Below are 19,101 nucleotides of genomic sequence, written 5' to 3' on the forward strand. Positions count from 1 at the left end.
TTGTTATTGTGTATGTTTGTGTTTGTTAGTGTGTGGGTTTTGTTTGTTATTGTGCGAGTATGTTTGTTAGTGTGTGTGAGTTTTGTTTGTTATTGTATGTTTTGTGTTTCTTAATGTTGCTTTTTATCGTGTGAGTATGTTTGTGTTTATTCGTGTGCGCTTTTTTTGTAGTGTTTGAGTTATGTTTGTTAACATATGAGTGTTTTTTTTTTTGTTTGTTTGTTTGAGAGTGTGTGTTTTGCTAGTATGTTTATTTATTTTTCAATGTGTTTTGTTTTTTAGCATGTGAGTGGATTTACTTGTATATGAGTGTTTTTGTTAGTGTGTGTGTTTGTGTGAAGTTTGTGTGTTCCAACTGCCTCCACACAGAAATATGGTGTAAAAGATGTAATAAATAACATCATAATAAAAAATCTAAAAATGGAGAATGGTTTTGGGTTTGAGTTTGGTTTAGGAGCATGATTAAGGGATAGAAAATTTTATATATAGCTCAATATAAAAACAATAGAAGTCAGTGGAAAGTACCTTTCATGATGAAAAACAATTGTGCGTGTGTGTGTGTGAGAGAGAGAGAGAGAGTCGAGTGTGCTGCAGAATCCTCTCAGGTACCGCAGGAAGGCAGCAACTCCTGAGGGTTTTGAGCTAGATTGATTTCTGCTTCCTTAATGAGGGACAGAGGAGACTGACACACATACACACAAACACACACACACACACATACACTCACATCTAGGCTCATATGAGTGTAACAAAACGTTTTGTCATTAATTCGTAATTCTGATTCTGATTAATTTGTAAGATATCAATGTTAGTGCCTCCTTTCTGAAAAAAAATAGAGATTTGAAACACGCAGATTCTTTAAAGGGGCTTTTTGTGTCACTCTGACTGTGTGTGATTTTCTGCTGTGTTTTGTGTTTCAGAGCGGTTACAGAAAGCATTAATCAACTCATCACACTGTGTACCCAGCAGGCACCAGGACAAAAAGAGTGTGATAATGCTCTACGAGAACTCGAGGTACTTGAACAAACAATCACTTAGTCTATCAAAAGAGTTGATTAAATTTTATATTTGAGATGTTTATTGATAATATTATCATGATAATGTACTAAATGTACTGAAGTAAAGAATTATATATATATATATATATATATATATATATATATACAGGTGCTGGTCATATAATTAGAATATCATCAAAAAGTTGATTTATTTCACTAATTCCATTCAAAAAGTGAAACTTGTATATTATATTCATTCATTACACACAGACTGATATATTTCAAATGTTTATTTCTTTTAATTTTGATGATTATAACTGACAACTAAGGAAAATCCCAAATTCAGTATCTCAGAAAATTAGAATATTACTTAAGACCAATAGAAAGAAAGGATTTTTAGAAATCTTGGCCAACTGAAAAGTATGAACATGAAAGTATGAGCATGTACAGCACTCAATACTTAGTTGGGGCTCCTTTTGCCTGAATTACTGCAGCAATGCGGCGTAGCATGGAGTCGATCAGTCTGTGGCACTGCTCAGGTGTTATAAGAGCCCAGGTTGCTCTGATAGTGGCCTTCAGCTCTTCTGCATTGTTGGGTCTGGCATATCGCATCTTCCTCTTCACAATACCCCATAGATTTTCTATGGGGTTAAGGTCAGGCGAGTTTGCTGGCCAATTAAGAACAGGGATACCATGGTCCTTAAACCAGGTACTGGTAGCTTTGGCATTGTGTGCAGGTGCCAAGTCCTGTTGGAAAATGAAATCTGCATCTCCATAAACTTGGTCAGCAGCAGGAAGCATGAAGTGCTCTAAAACTTCCTGGTATACGGCTGCGTTGACTTTGGACCTCAGAAAACACAGTGGACCAACACCAGCAGATGACATGGCACCCCAAACCATCACTGACTGTGGAAACTTTACACTGGACCTCAAGCAACGTGGATTGTGTGCCTCTCCTCTCTTCCTCCAGACTCTGGGACCCTGATTTCCAAAGGAAATGCAAAATTTACTTTCATCAGAGAACATAACTTTGGACCATTCAGCAGCAGTCCAGTCCTTTTTGTCTTTAGCCCAGGCGAGACGCTTCTGACGCTGTCTGTTGTTCAAGAGTGGCTTGACACAAGGAATGCAACAGCTGAAACCCATGTCTCGCATACATCTGTGCGTAGTGGTTCTTGAAGCACTGACTCCAGCTGCAGTCCACTCTTTGTGAATCTCCCCCACATTTTTGAATGGGTTTTGTTTCACAATCCTCTCCAGGGTGCGGTTATCCCTATTGCTTGTACACTTTTTTTCTACCACATCTTTTCCTTCCCTTCGCCTCTCTATTAATGTGCTTGGACACAGAGCTCTGTGAACAGCCAGCCTCTTTTGCAATGACCTTTTGTGTCTTGCCCTCCTTGTGCAAGGTGTCAATGGTCGTCTTTTGGACAACTGTCAAGTCAGCAGTCTTCCCCATGATTGCGTAGCCTACAGAACTAGACTGAGAGACCATTTAAAGGCCTTTGCAGGTGTTTTGAGTTAATTAGAGTGTGGCACCAGGTGTCTTCAATATTGAACCTTTTCACAATATTCTAATTTTCTGAGATACTGAATTTGGGATTTTCCTTAGTTGTCAGTTATAATCATAAAAATGAAAAGAAATAAACATTTGAAATATATCAGTCTGTGTGTAATGAATGAATATAATATACAAGTTTCACTTTTTGAATGGAATTAGTGAAATAAATCAACTTTTTGGTGATATTCTAATTATATGACCAGCACCTGTATATTGCATAAACTTTCAAAATCAGCCAGTATAAGCTGTGTGCGATGAGATGGGGGGCCTGTTGGATCTTCTATGGTGGTCTTATTCGTATACAATCAACATTAGATCATATTTGGCCTTTTTTGTCACAGATTAAAAACAGCCGTTTGTTTGATGCCTCTGTGAAATGTTCAAATCTGCTGGCCACAGGTCAATTGTGTATTAAAATAGAGCCAATAATGATGATTGGGGTCTGTGAACAATCAGAATTTATATGAAATCCTATGTGTCTCCAATAATCATTTTGAAATTGGGTGTTTTCCTCTCTCTCTCCCACGTACATACAGGCTGTACGAGGAATGTTGGACAATCCCAATGAGCCAGTCAGTGATCTGTCTTATTTTGACTGCATTGAGAGCGTTATGGAGAATTCCAAGGTAAAGAATCCATCACAACATTCCAAAATACTCTAAAGATCTTATTCGTTTCAAATGTTAACACATCTCTCCGTCTGATTGAACAGGTTCTCGGGGAGTCCATGGCTGGAATCTCACAGCACTGTAAGACGGGAAACGTGCCAGCATTCGGGGATTGCGTGGGAGTGGCGTCCAAAGCGTTGTGTGGGTTGACCGAAGCGGCGGGACAGGTGAGCTTTTGACCTGGTAGTGTCTGATACTGCTACCAAAATGCACTTGCAGCTTTAGAAACGTTATTACAAATTCAATAGTCAAGCTTTATCAATATCATTTGATGTTATCGACAACATGAAAAGCCATTTGCAACACATTTAGCTTCTGTAAAATGACATTTCTGAGTGAAACTGAATATTCAGTTGGAAATAATGTAGGGCTGGCTTGATTTTATCCATCAAGATCTTGAAAAGTAAGATGTGGTGCTATTGCTAAAATTTTTTTCTGTCCACACTGCATTGATTTTATCAGCAGAGTTGTTTCAAAAGTGGAAAATAAAGTTAAATTTTGATGTAACATTATAAAAACTAACATTTAAAAATAATAATGTGCTGTACAAAAATGAATCATGCGCAAAAAGGGAAATTTATAATATAATATAATATAATATAATAATATTTTACATCTAAATAAAAGATAAATAAGAAAATAATAGATAAAAAAAGAAATTGAAAATTAAGCTATGGTGCTACTGATTAATATAATTTTTGCGGTACACACTACATTAGTTGTGTCAGCAGAGAAGCTTGTTTTGGAGGTGGAATTTATTTATTTTTTATGCAAGATTATGAAAACAAATAATTTAAAAAAAATAATCTTGCACAATAAGGGAAATGTATAATATAATATAATAATTTAAATAATAGTTAAAAAATAAAATAAAACAAGCTATGGTGGAATTGGTGGAATTTTTTTTATTAATACAATTATGAAAACAAACATTTAAAAAATTAAAAATATTTACAGTACACAATTAAATCTTGCACTATAAGGGAAATGTGTAATATAATATTTATTAATAATAAAATATAATAATAAATATAATAATATTAAATAAATATAAATAAATAAAAACACAATACACTCTTTGTGCCTTTCTTTATTTTTCTTCAGGCCTCCTATTTGGTAGGCGTCTCAGACCCCAACAGCCAGTCAGGTCATCAGGGATTGGTCGATCCCATCCAGTTTGCCAGAGCCAATCAGGCGATTCAGATGGCCTGCCAGAATCTGGTGGACCCGGCCAGCAGCCCCTCCCAGGTGACTGTTTGGCTCTTTAGTATTGAGTTTTTTTTTGTTTGTTTGTTTTTTTGGCTTGCATTCTCATCTGTTTTTGTAGGTCCTGTCAGCAGCTACCATTGTTGCGAAGCACACCTCTGCCCTTTGCAATGCCTGTCGTCTGGCGTCTTCCAAAACAGCCAATCCTGTAGCCCGGAGACATTTTGTACAGTCAGCCAAAGAGGTCGCCAATACAACAGCTAACCTCGTCAAAACTATAAAGGTACGGCCTGCAATTAATTACCAAAAGATCATTTAGTAATTGAGTAATCAGAGTAATTGAGAATTGATGGAGTTTTCTGCATTAGCATGCAGACATAAGCTTTGCAAACTTAAAAAAATCAATAAAGATTTATTTATGTGTATGGGTTAAAGTGTTTTAGCAGATATGATTTGTCTCTGCATTGTTTCTCAGGCCTTAGACGGGGATTTCTCAGATGAGAACCGTGAGAGGTGCCGAGTGGCCACGACCCCGCTGATAGAAGCTGTGGATAATCTCTCCACCTTTGCCTCCAACCCTGAGTTTGCCAGCATTCCTGCACAGATAAGCCATGAGGTGATGAAACACTGAATACCGCAATATTTCATGTATTATTTATTGTCTGTGTGTGAGTGTGCATGCCTGGGTACTCATTTCACAGACTTTTTTGCGGGCCAAATTTTGACTCTTAAATCAAATGCAGAAGGACAGACAAATCTAAAGGGTTAGGGTTTGTCTGGTTTTGTTCATTCCAGACAAACTGGAATTAGTAGTGGACACTTTTCAGTGACTCATTCTGCAGGTTACAACCAAATTGTTCACAAACACTGATTCATTAATGAAGTGAGTGTTTGAATTGAATACTAATTAGTTCAATACCCTGATTAATTTATAAACACAAACAAGTGACTGTCTTCATGAGTGAGTCATTGAATTGTTTACTTAGTCAATTTGTTCAAAAACACTGATTCATTCATCAATGAAACAAGTGACTGTCTTTTTGAGCAAGTCATTGAATCATTCATTCAACTGATTTGTTCAAAAGCACCCATTCATTCAGGAGCAAAACAAGTGACTTTTTTATGATTGACTCATCGAATCGTTTACTCAACGATTTGTTAAAAAAAATTCATTAATGAATGAAACAAGTGACTGTCTTTATGAGTGAGTCATTAAATAATTTTTTCAAACGATTAGTACAAAACACTGATTCATTTGTGAACAAAACAAGTGACTGTCTGAATAAGTGAGTCATTGAATTGTTTAATCAGACAATAAGTTCAAAAACACTGATTCATTCATTAATGAAACAATTGACCGTCTTTTTGAGTGAGTCATTTAGTCATTCACTCAGTTAGTTTATTTTTATTTTATTTTTTTTCTCAAAAACACTGATTCATTCAGGAACAAATCAAGTGGCTGTCATTGTGAGTGAGCCATTGAATCATTAACTCAACAGATTTGTTTAAAATCACTCATTAATTCAGGAATGAAACAAGTGACTGTCTTTGAGTGAGTCATTGAATAATTTACTCAACCGATTAGTTCAAAAACACTGATTCATTCAGGAACAAATCAAGTGGCTGTCATTGTGAGTGAGCCATTGAATCATTAACTCAACAGATTTGTTTAAAATCACTCATTAATTCAGGAATGAAACAAGTGACTGTCTTTGAGTGAGTCATTGAATAATTTACTCAACCGATTAGTTCAAAAACACTGATTCATTCAGGAACGAAACAAGTGACTGTCTTTATGAATGAGTCACAGAATCATTCACTCAAACATTTTATTCAAAAATGTTTATTCATTCAGGAAAGAAACACCACTACTGTGGGTTGCTCAGAGACACGCAACAGTTGTTGTTGTTTTGTTTTTTCAAAATTTTCACTAGCGAAACAAAAATAACTGGCAATATTGTCTAAAATGAAAAAAATCTAGTTATAATTAACTATAAATGCAGCTTAAGTTACGACAATAGAGGTCTGTTGGAGGTGCTCACAACTATATGTGAATAAGTGTGTAATTGTGCGAGTGCATGTTCACCATTAACACACATTTTTTACTTCAATTGTACTATATTTTTTTGTGTATGAAGTATGGTAAAATGTACCTACATGAAGAACTAGGTGACTCCTCTGTCTTTGAAATATTGCCTGTAATGTTGTGCCAAAACCAAGTGGTTTCTCTCCGTTCACTGACTGTTTGACATTAGACTCACAGGAAGTCTAAAAGGTCAGTAAATGTGGATGGGAGTTTTGCAGTGTTTTTCAAACACAAGTCCTTGACAATTTAATCACCTCAGTCCATTTCTGGGGTAGGTGGGAGTTTGATTCTGCTCTTACAACAGCTTCTTGGATGTTTTTAACATCTTGTTAATTGGTAATAATTTGATGTTTTATGTTTTTTAAAGGGACGGGTAATATAAAAAAATGTTTATATATTTAAAATTTTAAATGTTATGAATAAATTAAAAGAATATTATATTTGCAAAATTTTAGTTGATATTTTCCATTTATTTATGGTACACACATTTTTTTATGGAATTTAAATAACATTGTAAACTGAATTGTATTTCTTTCCAATCCCTATTGGTTCAGGAACATTCAGGAACAAAACAAGTGACTGTCTTTATGAGAGAGTCACTGAATCATTTACTCAAACGATTTGTTTAAAAACACTGATTCATTCAGGAATGAAACAAGTGACTGTCTTTATGAGTGAGTCACTGGATAACTTACTCAACCAATTAGTTCAAAAACACTGATTCATTCAGGAACAAAACAAGTGACTGTCTTTTTGAGTGAGTCATTGAATAATTTACTGAACCGATTAGTTCAAAAACACTGATTCATTCAGGAACGAAACAAGTGACTGTCTTTGTGAGTCATTGAATAATTTACTCAACCGTTTAGTTCAAAAACACTCATTTATTCAGGAATGAAACAAGTGACTGTCTTAATGAGTGAGTCATTGAATAATTTACTCAACCGTTTAGTTCAAAAACACTCATTCATTCAAGAATAAAACAGTCACTTGTTTCATGAATGAGTTACAGAATCATCCATTCGAACATTTTGTTAAAAATTTCATTCATTTAATTCATTTATTCATTCAGTGAATATTATATTTGCACAATTTTGGTTGATATTTTCCCTTTATATATGTAACACATTTTTTATGGGATTTTAAAAATGAATTAATTAAATAACACTGTAAACTGAATTGTATTTCTTTCCAATCGCAGGGTTCAGCTGCCCAGGAACCAATCCTTCGCTCGGCTCGTTCAATGCTGGACAGCTCCACCCACTTATTAGAAACCGCCCGCTCACTTATCCTTAATCCCAAAGATCCGCCCACCTGGTCCATCTTGGCTGGCCATTCCCGGACCGTGTCGGACTCCATCAAGAGCCTCATTACGTCCATCAGGTCTGTATCACCCAAATAAAGACCTGATTCAGCAGTTGAAAAAGATGCTTGTGACAGGTTTGGCGAATATGAAAAGCTTGCAGCAGCCTCAGTCTCCATCAGGTGTTAAGTAGTAATAATGTGGGTAAAAGATGAGGTATAATTCAAACTTCTTGATTAAATAACTCAAGAGCAAAAGTTATTAACAGTAGCAGCTGTTCAGTCCACACACACACTCTCCTTCTCTTCTCAATCTTCCCTCACACATGAGTCTGTTCCAGCTCCAGGGGGAGGTAATAATACCAACAACTAATGAAATGAAAAACCAGAGAGTGGTGTTATAAGAAAAACAAACCAATATAGAATAATTGGATGATATATTAAATTGAAAAATAATACAATAACAATTAAGAAAATCAGATACACAAAACGGTCACATTAATTAACATCAATTTCACCTATCTTATATTTATTATAAATTATATTTATATCAAATGTATTTGTTCATTGGTTTGTTTTTTTTCTAATATGGATCATATTTAAGCCTACTTAAAAACCTAGTTTTTATTAGACATACACTACTGTTCAAAAGTTAGGGGCCAGTAAGATTTCTTTTTTTCTTCTTTTTTTAAAGAAATTAACACTTATTCAGCAAGGATGAATTAAATTGATCAAAAGTGACTAATGACAATGTTGCAAAATATTTTTATTTCAAATAAGTTTGATTGGAATCCCTAAAAATGAACACAAATGACTTTTTTTTTTTTTTGTGAACATCAAGAATTTTCTTTTTCTAGAAGCCAGTTTTTTTTCTCAATAATCATTTTCTATAAAATAATAGCTAAATAACAGACTGTGTCTGATGTTGCTGAGTTTTATTTTGTGGTAAGTGACTCTTACTGGGTTTCTCTCTCCACTGAGAGCGTCCTGGGTGATTGATGTAGCATGAGGAGACTGAACTCAGATCAGACACTTATCCACTTTTCTGCTCCGAGTGAGTACAGACGATCTGATCTGAAATCAGCGACTGTGAAGGGCTCGACTGTAACACTCTCAGCAGTAGCAGGAACAGCGGCTGGGCTCACTGCCCACCTGGCTGCCCTCCACATACTGTCCTCCCAGATCAACCAATCAGAGCTGGAGCTCAGCCAGCCGTGTGTGTGTGTGTGTGTGTGTGTGTGTGTGTGAGAGAGAGAGAGAGCAAAAACACCCACGTCTGCGCTGACTCTCCTGTTTTATGATGCTGTAATGTACAATATCCGGGTTTAGTTGAGAAACCTAATTCAATTAGGCTGAAAAATACCCCATAGCAACCTCGTATCCTCTGTTGTCATAGGGACAAGGCCCCTGGGCAGCGGGAGTGTGACCAGTCCATCGACAGCATCAACAAGAGCATCAGGGACATTGAGCAGGTGTCTCTCGCCGCCGTGGGTCAGAGTCTGCCCCGCAGAGACGACATCTCCCTCGAGGTAAACGAATAAAATGTCTAATACCTGCCGTCACTGTATAGTAACATTGTGTTTTATTAATGTTGCTCTGGTACAGTGGGGTTTTTTTTTATTATGTCTACAGCAGCTGGTATTGTGAAGTCAAGCATTATGAATCTGTGGAGTGAATAAAAATTAAATTAATAATCAGTGTATTTATTTACAAATAAAAATGTAAATAAATAGTTACTTTTCAATTTAACAAACAGACATTTAAATCTATTTCATGTTGTTTAAAAGTAAAGTAAAATGTGTAATAATAATAATGTTTACTTTTTATAAATAATTTTAAATGGAAAATTCAAATTGTATTTTTATAAATGCTATACATTTCTTTTTTTTATCCATTTAAAAAAAACAAAAAAAAAACAGTTAAAACAGTTAAAAATGCTATTGGACGGTTCACACAATGGAGCAGCCAATGAACTTTTGACTGAATTTTAAGACATTTCTGCCCCCCTTTTAAAATTTTAAGTATTATTTTATTGTTATACCGAACTACATTTTTAAACATGAATTAAATAAACAATTTTAAATGTTCTTTACTTAAATTTTTTATTAATGAATAAAATGAAAATTATTATTAAATATATCCACTCCAGTGTTATTTTAGTGTTATTTATAAACTTTTATAGTATTAATATTTTGAATTAGCCTTTATTTTTATATTTTCCATTTATTTTAAGTTTTAGTAATTGTGTTATATGCTTTTGTCATTTTATTGGTTTGTTTTTAATTATTTTTTTTATATTTTTATTTAGATTTAGCTTATATTATTATTCAGGTTTATGTTACATATATATTATATTATTTCTATTCAGGTTTAGTTTTAGTCATTTTAGTTCTTCAACTATTTATTTTATTTCAGTTCTAATTTTCATTTTTTTTTTCATTTTTCATGTAATATTTATATTTTATTTATTTCAGCTTTATTTTAGTTAACAAAAAAAAACAAAAAACTATTTTTTAACAGTTTTAGCTTTATTTAGCAGTAACAACCCAGTTTAGATTTGCACCAAATTGCCTTTTGGGATAAATAAATGTATATTTTAGTTTGTAAAAAATTTTGCTGGTGATATTGTTAATATTATTATAAAAGGGGTGCCAATTTGTTCCGTTTGGAAAGCATTATATTTTAATATCACTGTAGTTTTCATGACCATTTTTACCCTTAAAATTATTATTATTTTTTTTTAGACTGTACCTCTAAGAATTTAAAATGTTGATACAGTACCTTTAGGAATATGTAAATAACATCTATAATGATCGGCTGTCCTCCATGTAGCAGTGTAGTTCATATTTGCGTTCATTATAGTGGAAGTTGTGGAAAACTGAATATGCATCACTATGTAAATGTGCTGGTCATTAGTAACCTTAACAACTTTTGAGCAAAGAAAGTTTTGATTTCAAAACAGCAAATTGATATTTTCCATATTTTTTTCCACCTTAAATGTTTTATTGCTAGAATCATCAGTGTTTATGCTAATGCTAATGTAACTCTGCCTCCATTAGGCTTTACAGGAGCAGCTGACCTCTGCCGTGCAGGAGATCGGCCACCTCATTGACCCCATCTCCACTGCAGCACGAGGGGAAGCAGCTCAGCTCGGACACAAGGTAACAGGGACATGGATCTTAGTAGTGGAACCACAAATAATGTTACCACTGCAGCGAATCCACGGCTGCGTCGGAAAGCTATAGGCAGATGACTTGTTGCCTCGCTGCCCTATCAGGAAATGACTTTGCAGACAGTGTTTGTGCATGAAGGTGCCTCATGAAACTGATTTCGGACAGACTTCTGAGTAGTATAGTCTGTGTTACCGGTGTTCAGCCGCAACACCGGTTACATCACTTGCCCACTGCGGCACCGCCCCCCACTGTTGTTTTGATTTTATATAGTAATAAAAAACATTTAGTTCAGTTAGAGAACAGACACTACAATTAAAAACTGAATGTGTCTGCTCAGTTCAGCGTGAGCCAAACAAAAGTCGCAGCACAGATCAGCAGCAGGAGTCAGATTTCACCTCACTTCACCCATTTCGCCTCACTCGACTGACAAGACGATGGCGGAAGATTTGGTTTCAAAGCGAAATGTAAAAGCGCCTATTTAAGCAAGTTTGTCATTGTACTGTTTTGTTGTTGTGTTTTTCATTAAGAATAATAATAATGAACCCACTATTCAAGCAATTACCGCATCCCGAATTGGCGCTAATTAGAAAGCGAAAGTAAAATGCGCACGGCCACACGGGCATTCATAATGGTGCGTGTCTACTGGTGCGGAGCGAGCAAGGTGAGCGTTTTTAGTTCATTCCTATGGAATGAACTTGTGCTGGTGGAAAAAGAGGGAAAAACTCCAAAATTGATCAGATCTCAGGAGACAGGAAGTGAAGCTAACATTGGATTCGAACATGCCTTGATGCCTTCCTACCTTGGAATGCAGCATTTTTAAGCTTTCAGGCGCAGCCCATGATTTTGCCCAAAGACTTAATGTGATTTACACAAGTACGAAATGTTCCTGGATCAACAACCTCGTCTGTCTTCATACTTCCATATATTATGTCTTTTTTTTGTAAATCACACAGTGCCACTTGAATCTCAAGAATAAACATCATGAATTGATCACAGTATGACAGTGTATCTAAAAAACAATAATAAAAAAAAAACAATGTGTGCTAAGCCTGGTTTAATTACGTCCAGCTGTGTTTGTTTGGACCAGTATTGATGCCTCCTGTCTAAAGTGTTTGTCAGCTTGTCAATCACATAAATAACTGAAAAATAAAGAAATTGTATCAGTTCCCTCTATATATCACTTTTGCCTGAAATATATACAGGAAACTGTATGTTTGCATGCCAGATATTCTTAACACATCTTTTTTTTCCCCAGGTGACTCAGTTAGCGAACTACTTTGAGCCAGTGATTGTGGCGTCAGTGGGACTGGCGTCTAAACATGCCGACCACCAGCAGCAGATGAACATACTGGATCAAACCAAAACCCTGTTTGAATCTGCTCTACAGATGCTCTACGCTGCCAAAGAGGGCGGTGGAAACCCTAAGGTACGACACATGAAAATAACAACGCATGGGGGCTCAGAGGAAATTTCATGTTCTGAAAACGTCTGCAAATTTGCAGCTTGTAGCATCCAATGGCACATAAACAGAGCTTGTGGTTGGAAAGAACAGACTTTTTTTACGTGTATAGTTATGAAGTGGTGCTAATGGGTCTATACTGGCCATCTTTATCCCATCAAGCCACTAACCTTTTTTTCTCTTGCAGGCAACCCACACCCATGATGCCATAGCCGAAGCAGCCCAGCTGATGAAGGAGGCAGTTGATGACATCATGGTGACCTTAAACGAGGCAGCCAGTGAGGGGGGGATGGTGGGCGGCATGGTGGAGTCCATCGCTGAGTCCATCGGACGGGTTAGTGACTCTTGATCCATTGCTAATATGAAGAAATCAGGGGTGCGAATAACCCAAAAAAAGTTAATTAAACAGTTTAATGATCATTATACAGAAACGAACATGAATTGAACATAAACATCCTGAACATGATTGACCAAATAAGATATTTCAGAGGTTATATGCCAATGTGTGTGAGATTTGAGAGTAAATAAATATGAATAAAATGTGTCATAAAAGTATGTAAATAATATATATATGTATATACATACATAAATACACAAATGTGATTGTTCTCTGTAGTTTTTGAATGTGATTGGTCAATTATGTTCAGATATTTTGTTATAATGGTGGTTAAACTGTATATGTAATATATATATTATATATATACAGGGCTCTAGAGTGCGACCTAATTTCTCAATGGTGCGACTAAAAAATCTGTGGTTCAACAACAGACACACATTAGGCCCATAGCGTGGTCTAAACCAATCAGAGATAGTAAAGGGTGGATAACCACTGAAATACAAAAAAAAAAAAATATATATATATACTTATTGGATAATCATGTTCCGATGTTTATGAAAATTACCAATAAGCTGTATGATCATTATTAACATTATATATACTATTTATATTAAATTATCTTTTTTTTAATCTGTAAAGAAGACAATATTTATTGGCCAATTCCAATAATCCCTATAAAAATAAATAATCATTTAAATAAAATATATAAATAATGATATATATATGAATAATAAAATGACTGTTGGACCAACACCGTAAAAAAATAAAATAAATAATATATATATATATATATATATATATATAACATTAAAATATTTAACATTAATATATTATATTAACATTAAAAATATGCATTATTATTAAAAATCTATATTTTTGTTCTTTTATTATAAATCTCTAGAATGCTTTCTCATCAAAGTCATCTCTAGCTGGCACTCTGATATGTAAATGTGTCACAGACACAACAGCTGTCTCTGTATCTCATCATTAGACTGGATTGGCACAACATCTCCATTTATCATCTCTGCATGTATGCAGTCTTTCATTATGCTGTCATGACTCATGGTGGAAGACAATGGCAGTCAATTGAATATCTGCACTCTGATCATTTTCTGCGGGAATGATCACAACATCGTGCACATGAGCCACGTGAAGACTGTAATTTATATTAGGACTCGATCCAGCATTACATTACTGTTATTTGGGTCTCTCTATTTCACAGATGGATGAAGGAACTCCGCCGGAGCCTGACGGCACTTTTGTGGACTACCAGACCACCATGGTGAAGTTTTCAAAAGCCATCGCCATTACCGCACAGGAAATGGTGAGGACGCTCACTCAAAATGCTTCCACGTCCTCTCACGTACCACCGTGCATAAATCACGTGTTCTGTTATGTGACTCTAGATGACAAAGTCAGTGACCTGTCCGGAGGAACTGGGTGGACTGGCGTCTCAGGTGACGGTGGATTACAGCCAGCTGGCACAACAAGGCCGTCTGGCAGCTGCCACTGCCGAGCCAGAGGAGGTGAGGATCCGTCCAGCTAGTGCATCTACCCCCACCGGACCAGTGATCTGAGAAATGCTCATTTACACACACGATAATAGACACGCAGATGGCCTAAACCTCACACAAACTCTAGATTTAAAGGAACAGATCACCTAAAAGTGAAACTGAATTAACTCAGCTGAGCTTGTACGGGTTTCTTTCTCCTGTAGAACACAAAAAGAGATGTTTAGAAGTCGAAATAGCTCTTTTCCATACAATGGAAGCCCCATCGAACTTCAAAAATGACAAAAAAACACCCTAAAATGTCATATATTTCCATATGACTTGTGCAATATATTATTATTATTATTATTAGATAAATCTGAAAATAAATTCAGACCAACACAGTAAAAAATGATAATATATTATATATTTTTATTTATATATTTTTTTAGTGCTGTCAAAATTAATTTTTTCAGTTTAACACGTTAAAAATATTTAACGCAATTAATGCAGCATCCGTTTTTTTCCATCATCCTTTAGCTAGTGTTACCTTCTATGATCACGCTCTTATTAATGAAAATGCTTTTAAACCATTTAAGCGCAACAAGAAACAAAAGACAACTGGAGCGCTGTTTGCTGGTGTTCTGATGAATAATGCTACCTATCAGATTGTGCTACCAGTACTATATTTGCATTGTTTTAAGGGTAGGTTTAGGGTAGGTGTAGGTAAGGACATTAACAAAGCCTCAAACCTCTTGAATATGATGCTGGTAGCATTTACTGCTGTTGAATTATGCTACCTACTAACACCGGCCGCATTGAGTTCTCTTTCGCGCTTGAACGGACAAAAACACACAAAATTATGTCAAAATGTGTTTTTTTGAGTATCCTCATGGTCTTAAATTAGTTTAAGAGCCAGCTTCATAAGAGGCTTCCTTATGGGATGACGGCCATGCAAACCGACTTGTTGCAGTGTGCGGCGTATGGTCTGAGCATTGACAACCTGACCTTCCGCTTCTGCAACCACTAAAGCAATGTTAGCAGAACTCATGCATCTGTTTTTTGAAGCCAGCTTCTGCACCTGACGCACAGCACGAGGACTCAATTACTTTGGCCTGTTCCGAGTGGAACCCGTCTTGGAAAACCTCTCTCTATGACCCTGGCCACTGTGCTGTAACTCAGTTTCATGGTGTTACCGATCTTCTTATAGCTTAGGTCATCTTTGTGGAGAGCAACAATTCTAATTCTCAAATCCTCAGATAGTTCTTTGCCATGAGGTGCCATGTTGAACATCCAGTGATCAGTATGAGAGAATTGTACTCAAAGCACCAAATTTTAACAAGAATTTAATACAAGATCCACACATTTGTATGGTCCTGTCAAGCAGACAAAAACATGAACATGATGAATAGGACATGTGGCTTTGCATGGTATTTACTGAAAAACTTAGTAAATACTCTCAAATCTCAGTTGTATTTGCATATTTTAACCATTTAAACACACAAAAAACTCATTCAAACCATCTTATTGGCACTTGTGCTCTATATTCCAAGTTTTCTAAAGCCATTTGATACATTTGTGTGAGGAATAGATCAAAAATTATGTTATTGACTGAAAATCTTAGTCTTTATTCACTCTTAAATCTCATCCACATTTGTGTATCATAACCATTTAAATATAATAAAAATAAACTCATTCACACCATGTTAATTAGTGCAAACACATTCGCCTTGGTCATGCATATATAGCACACCTTATACTACCACTTTGTGTGTCATTAAGCCTGTGAACAAAGGTGCAAACACCAGCCAACTTATTTCACACCTTTGCTCTATCCACATTTGAAAAAAGGAACCCGACATGTGGACACGGTAGTCACCAGCTCTCTCTTCCCTAGTGTTTTTACATAAGTGGCCGCTGCCATTACCATAGCAACCACGCACCCCCACAAGCCTTAAAAGCCCGTTGTGATATTCATAATGAAGAGCCGCCCACCCATGGATGCGTGTGTCAGGTAATGAACATACAGTGCTGTCGGGCCCCCTCAAAGGCCGTCACAATCACTTCTTAATTATTGGATAGAGCTTTGTTGAACAGAGGCAGTGGCTTTTAGAGCAGTCGCCGAGAATGAATACATTCAGATTTCGACCCAGATTCAATCTCACTTGGATGCCAACTGTTTCTTAAACTCGATATCATTGCTGTGTTTCCAGGTGGGATCTCAGATCAAGTCTCGGGTGCAGGAGTTGGGTCACGGCTGCATCTACCTGGTACAGAAGGCCGGAGCCCTACAGATGAGCCCGACAGACAGTTTCTCCAAGAGAGAGCTGATCGAATACGCCCGTGCCGTCACTGAAAAGGTAGGCTTGCTTGCTATTGTGGGAGGCCGTTACTTCTGTACTCTGTTTATGTTTTAATTACATTTTTATCAAGGTATTAAAAAACCGCAAACGAATGTCTATAATTAACTCTATAATTAACTCTTTTCCATTAATGAGTTATCTCATCTTTTATGAGAAAATGCTTTTCTGCCAAAGACAAGATTTTACGGCTTTCCGTGTTTTCAGTGTTATATGGTAGGGGGCACTATTACATATCTTCTGAAAGAGTACTGAATCTCCTGATCAAAACACAGGCAAAGAAGATGCAGAAACAAGCAGTAGCATATGTAATCATATGCACATGTAAGCTAACACGATAATCAACATTAAACAGCAGATAAATCAAAACTGCCTAACGTTACTGAATGAAATGTCGACCCAGGACGAGCTATAGGACTGTGCAAGCTTTGGGGGGTGTTGATGAACTTGATTTAGTCCATCTATGTTTTGAATCCGATCCGGACGAAGTCTTTGACAAAAAATATGATTTTCTCAGCTTTTTGCTCAAAGTGTTGCATTTTTTATGAAAAGTGTTGATAAAAAAAGGAATGCATGAAGCTAGAATAAAACAAGTTTTTTTTTTGTTTGTTTGTTTGTTTAGAAGCAGAGGGTCTGTTCTTTCTTTTGATATATTGCATGTTCAGATATTCATACAACAAAATATTCTGGGAGGCATGAAATTTTTGTGAAAACGCTGGTGGTGGCGGGGAAAGAGTTAAAGGTTCATGGTGCTTGTATTTAAAGTCTCTTTCATTTTTAAAATAATGCTGATTTATTTTGTATGCTATGTTCACTAAGGTTAAGAATTCTGTAAACTTACATTGAAGGAGAGACCAGAATATTATAGAGACCGCTTAGCAATACCCTAGCAACCACCCACAACACCCTAGCAATGACATAGCTACAGTTTGTCCTTGCTTCCCTCCAATACACCCTAGCAACCACATAGCAACACAATGGCAACCACCCACATCACCCTAGCAAATGCATAGCAACATCTGTGCATCCACTCACAACACACCAGCAACGGCAAAGCAACGTCCTTGCTACTATTCACAGCTCCCTAGCAATCACATAGCAACACCCTGTCAACCACCCACAAAACCCTAGCAACCACACAGCAACACACTGGCAACCACCCATGACACCCTAGTAATAGCAATGCAATGCTTTTGCTACCCTGCACAACACCCTCGCAACCACATAGCAACACATTGGCAACCCCCCACAATACCCTAGTAATAGCATACCCACAACACCCTACCAACCACATACCAACCACACCCTACCAACACAATGGCAACCACCCACAACACCCTAGCGACAGCAAAGCAACATCTGTGCACCCACTCACAACACACCAGCAACAGCATAACAACGTCCTTGCTACTATCCACAGCACCCTAGCAATCATATGGCAACTCCCTGTCAACCCCCCATGACACCCTAGCAATACACTGGCAACCAGCCGCAACACCCTAGTTATAGCATAGCAACACCCATGCAACCACCCACAACATCCTAACAACCATATAGCGACACACTGGCTACCACCCACAACACCCTAATAATAGCATAGCAACACCCATGCAACCACCCACAACATCCTAGCAACCGCATAGCAACACACTGGCGACGACCCACAACATCCTAGCAACCGCATAGCAACACACTGACAACCACCCACAACACCTTAGTAATAGCATAGCAACACCCATGCAACCACCCACAACATCCTAGCAATTGCATTGCAATGCTTTTGCTACCCTGCACAACACCCTAGCAATCACATAGCAACACCCTGTCAACCACCCACGACACCCTAGCAACCACATAGCAACACACTAGCAACAACCAACAACACCCTAGCAATAGCAAAGCAACATCCTTGCACCCACTCACAACACACCAACACCGGCATAACAACGTCCTTGCTACTATCCACAGCACCCTAGCAATCACATAGCAGCTCCCTGTTAACCACCCATTACACACTAGCAACCGCACAGCAACACATTGGCCACCACCCATGACACCCTAGTAATAGTACTGCAATGCTTTTGCTACCCTGCACAACACCCTAGCAACCACATAGCAACACATTGGCAACCCCCCACAACACCCTAGTAATAGCATACCCACCACAAACAAGCAGCCACATAGCAACACAATGGCAACCATCCAGAACACCCTAGCGATATCATAGTAACATATGTGCACCCACTCACAACACACCAGCAACGGCATAACAGCGTCCTTGCTACTATCCACAGCAACCTAGCAATCATATAGCAACTCCCTGTCAACCACCCATGACACCCTAGCAACCACATAGCAACACACTGGCAACCAGCCACAACACCCAAGTAATAGCATATCAACACACTGGCTACCACCAACAACAACCTAGTAATAGCATAGCAACACCCATTTAACCACC

General features: G+C 37.1%; 1 protein-coding gene across 2 annotated transcripts in view; it reads left to right on the forward strand.

Moving 5' to 3' along the window:
- The window catches only part of tln2b (talin 2b), a 169,127-nt gene that overhangs the window by 126,577 nt on the left and 23,449 nt on the right, over positions 1 to 19,101 (forward strand). For both annotated transcript variants that reach the window (XM_051884143.1, XM_051884144.1), the window contains exons 31-44: positions 921 to 1,014; positions 3,096 to 3,185; positions 3,272 to 3,394; positions 4,332 to 4,475; positions 4,555 to 4,716; positions 4,909 to 5,049; positions 7,721 to 7,902; positions 9,218 to 9,350; positions 10,881 to 10,982; positions 12,250 to 12,420; positions 12,641 to 12,787; positions 14,013 to 14,114; positions 14,197 to 14,316; positions 16,494 to 16,640. In XM_051884143.1, the coding sequence (XP_051740103.1) occupies positions 921 to 1,014; positions 3,096 to 3,185; positions 3,272 to 3,394; positions 4,332 to 4,475; positions 4,555 to 4,716; positions 4,909 to 5,049; positions 7,721 to 7,902; positions 9,218 to 9,350; positions 10,881 to 10,982; positions 12,250 to 12,420; positions 12,641 to 12,787; positions 14,013 to 14,114; positions 14,197 to 14,316; positions 16,494 to 16,640 (1,858 nt within the window). The remainder of the gene's footprint in view (positions 1 to 920; positions 1,015 to 3,095; positions 3,186 to 3,271; positions 3,395 to 4,331; positions 4,476 to 4,554; positions 4,717 to 4,908; positions 5,050 to 7,720; positions 7,903 to 9,217; positions 9,351 to 10,880; positions 10,983 to 12,249; positions 12,421 to 12,640; positions 12,788 to 14,012; positions 14,115 to 14,196; positions 14,317 to 16,493; positions 16,641 to 19,101) is intronic.

This window comes from Ctenopharyngodon idella, chromosome 24 (genome assembly GCF_019924925.1).
Source record: "Ctenopharyngodon idella isolate HZGC_01 chromosome 24, HZGC01, whole genome shotgun sequence".
Lineage (NCBI taxonomy): Eukaryota > Metazoa > Chordata > Actinopteri > Cypriniformes > Xenocyprididae > Ctenopharyngodon > Ctenopharyngodon idella.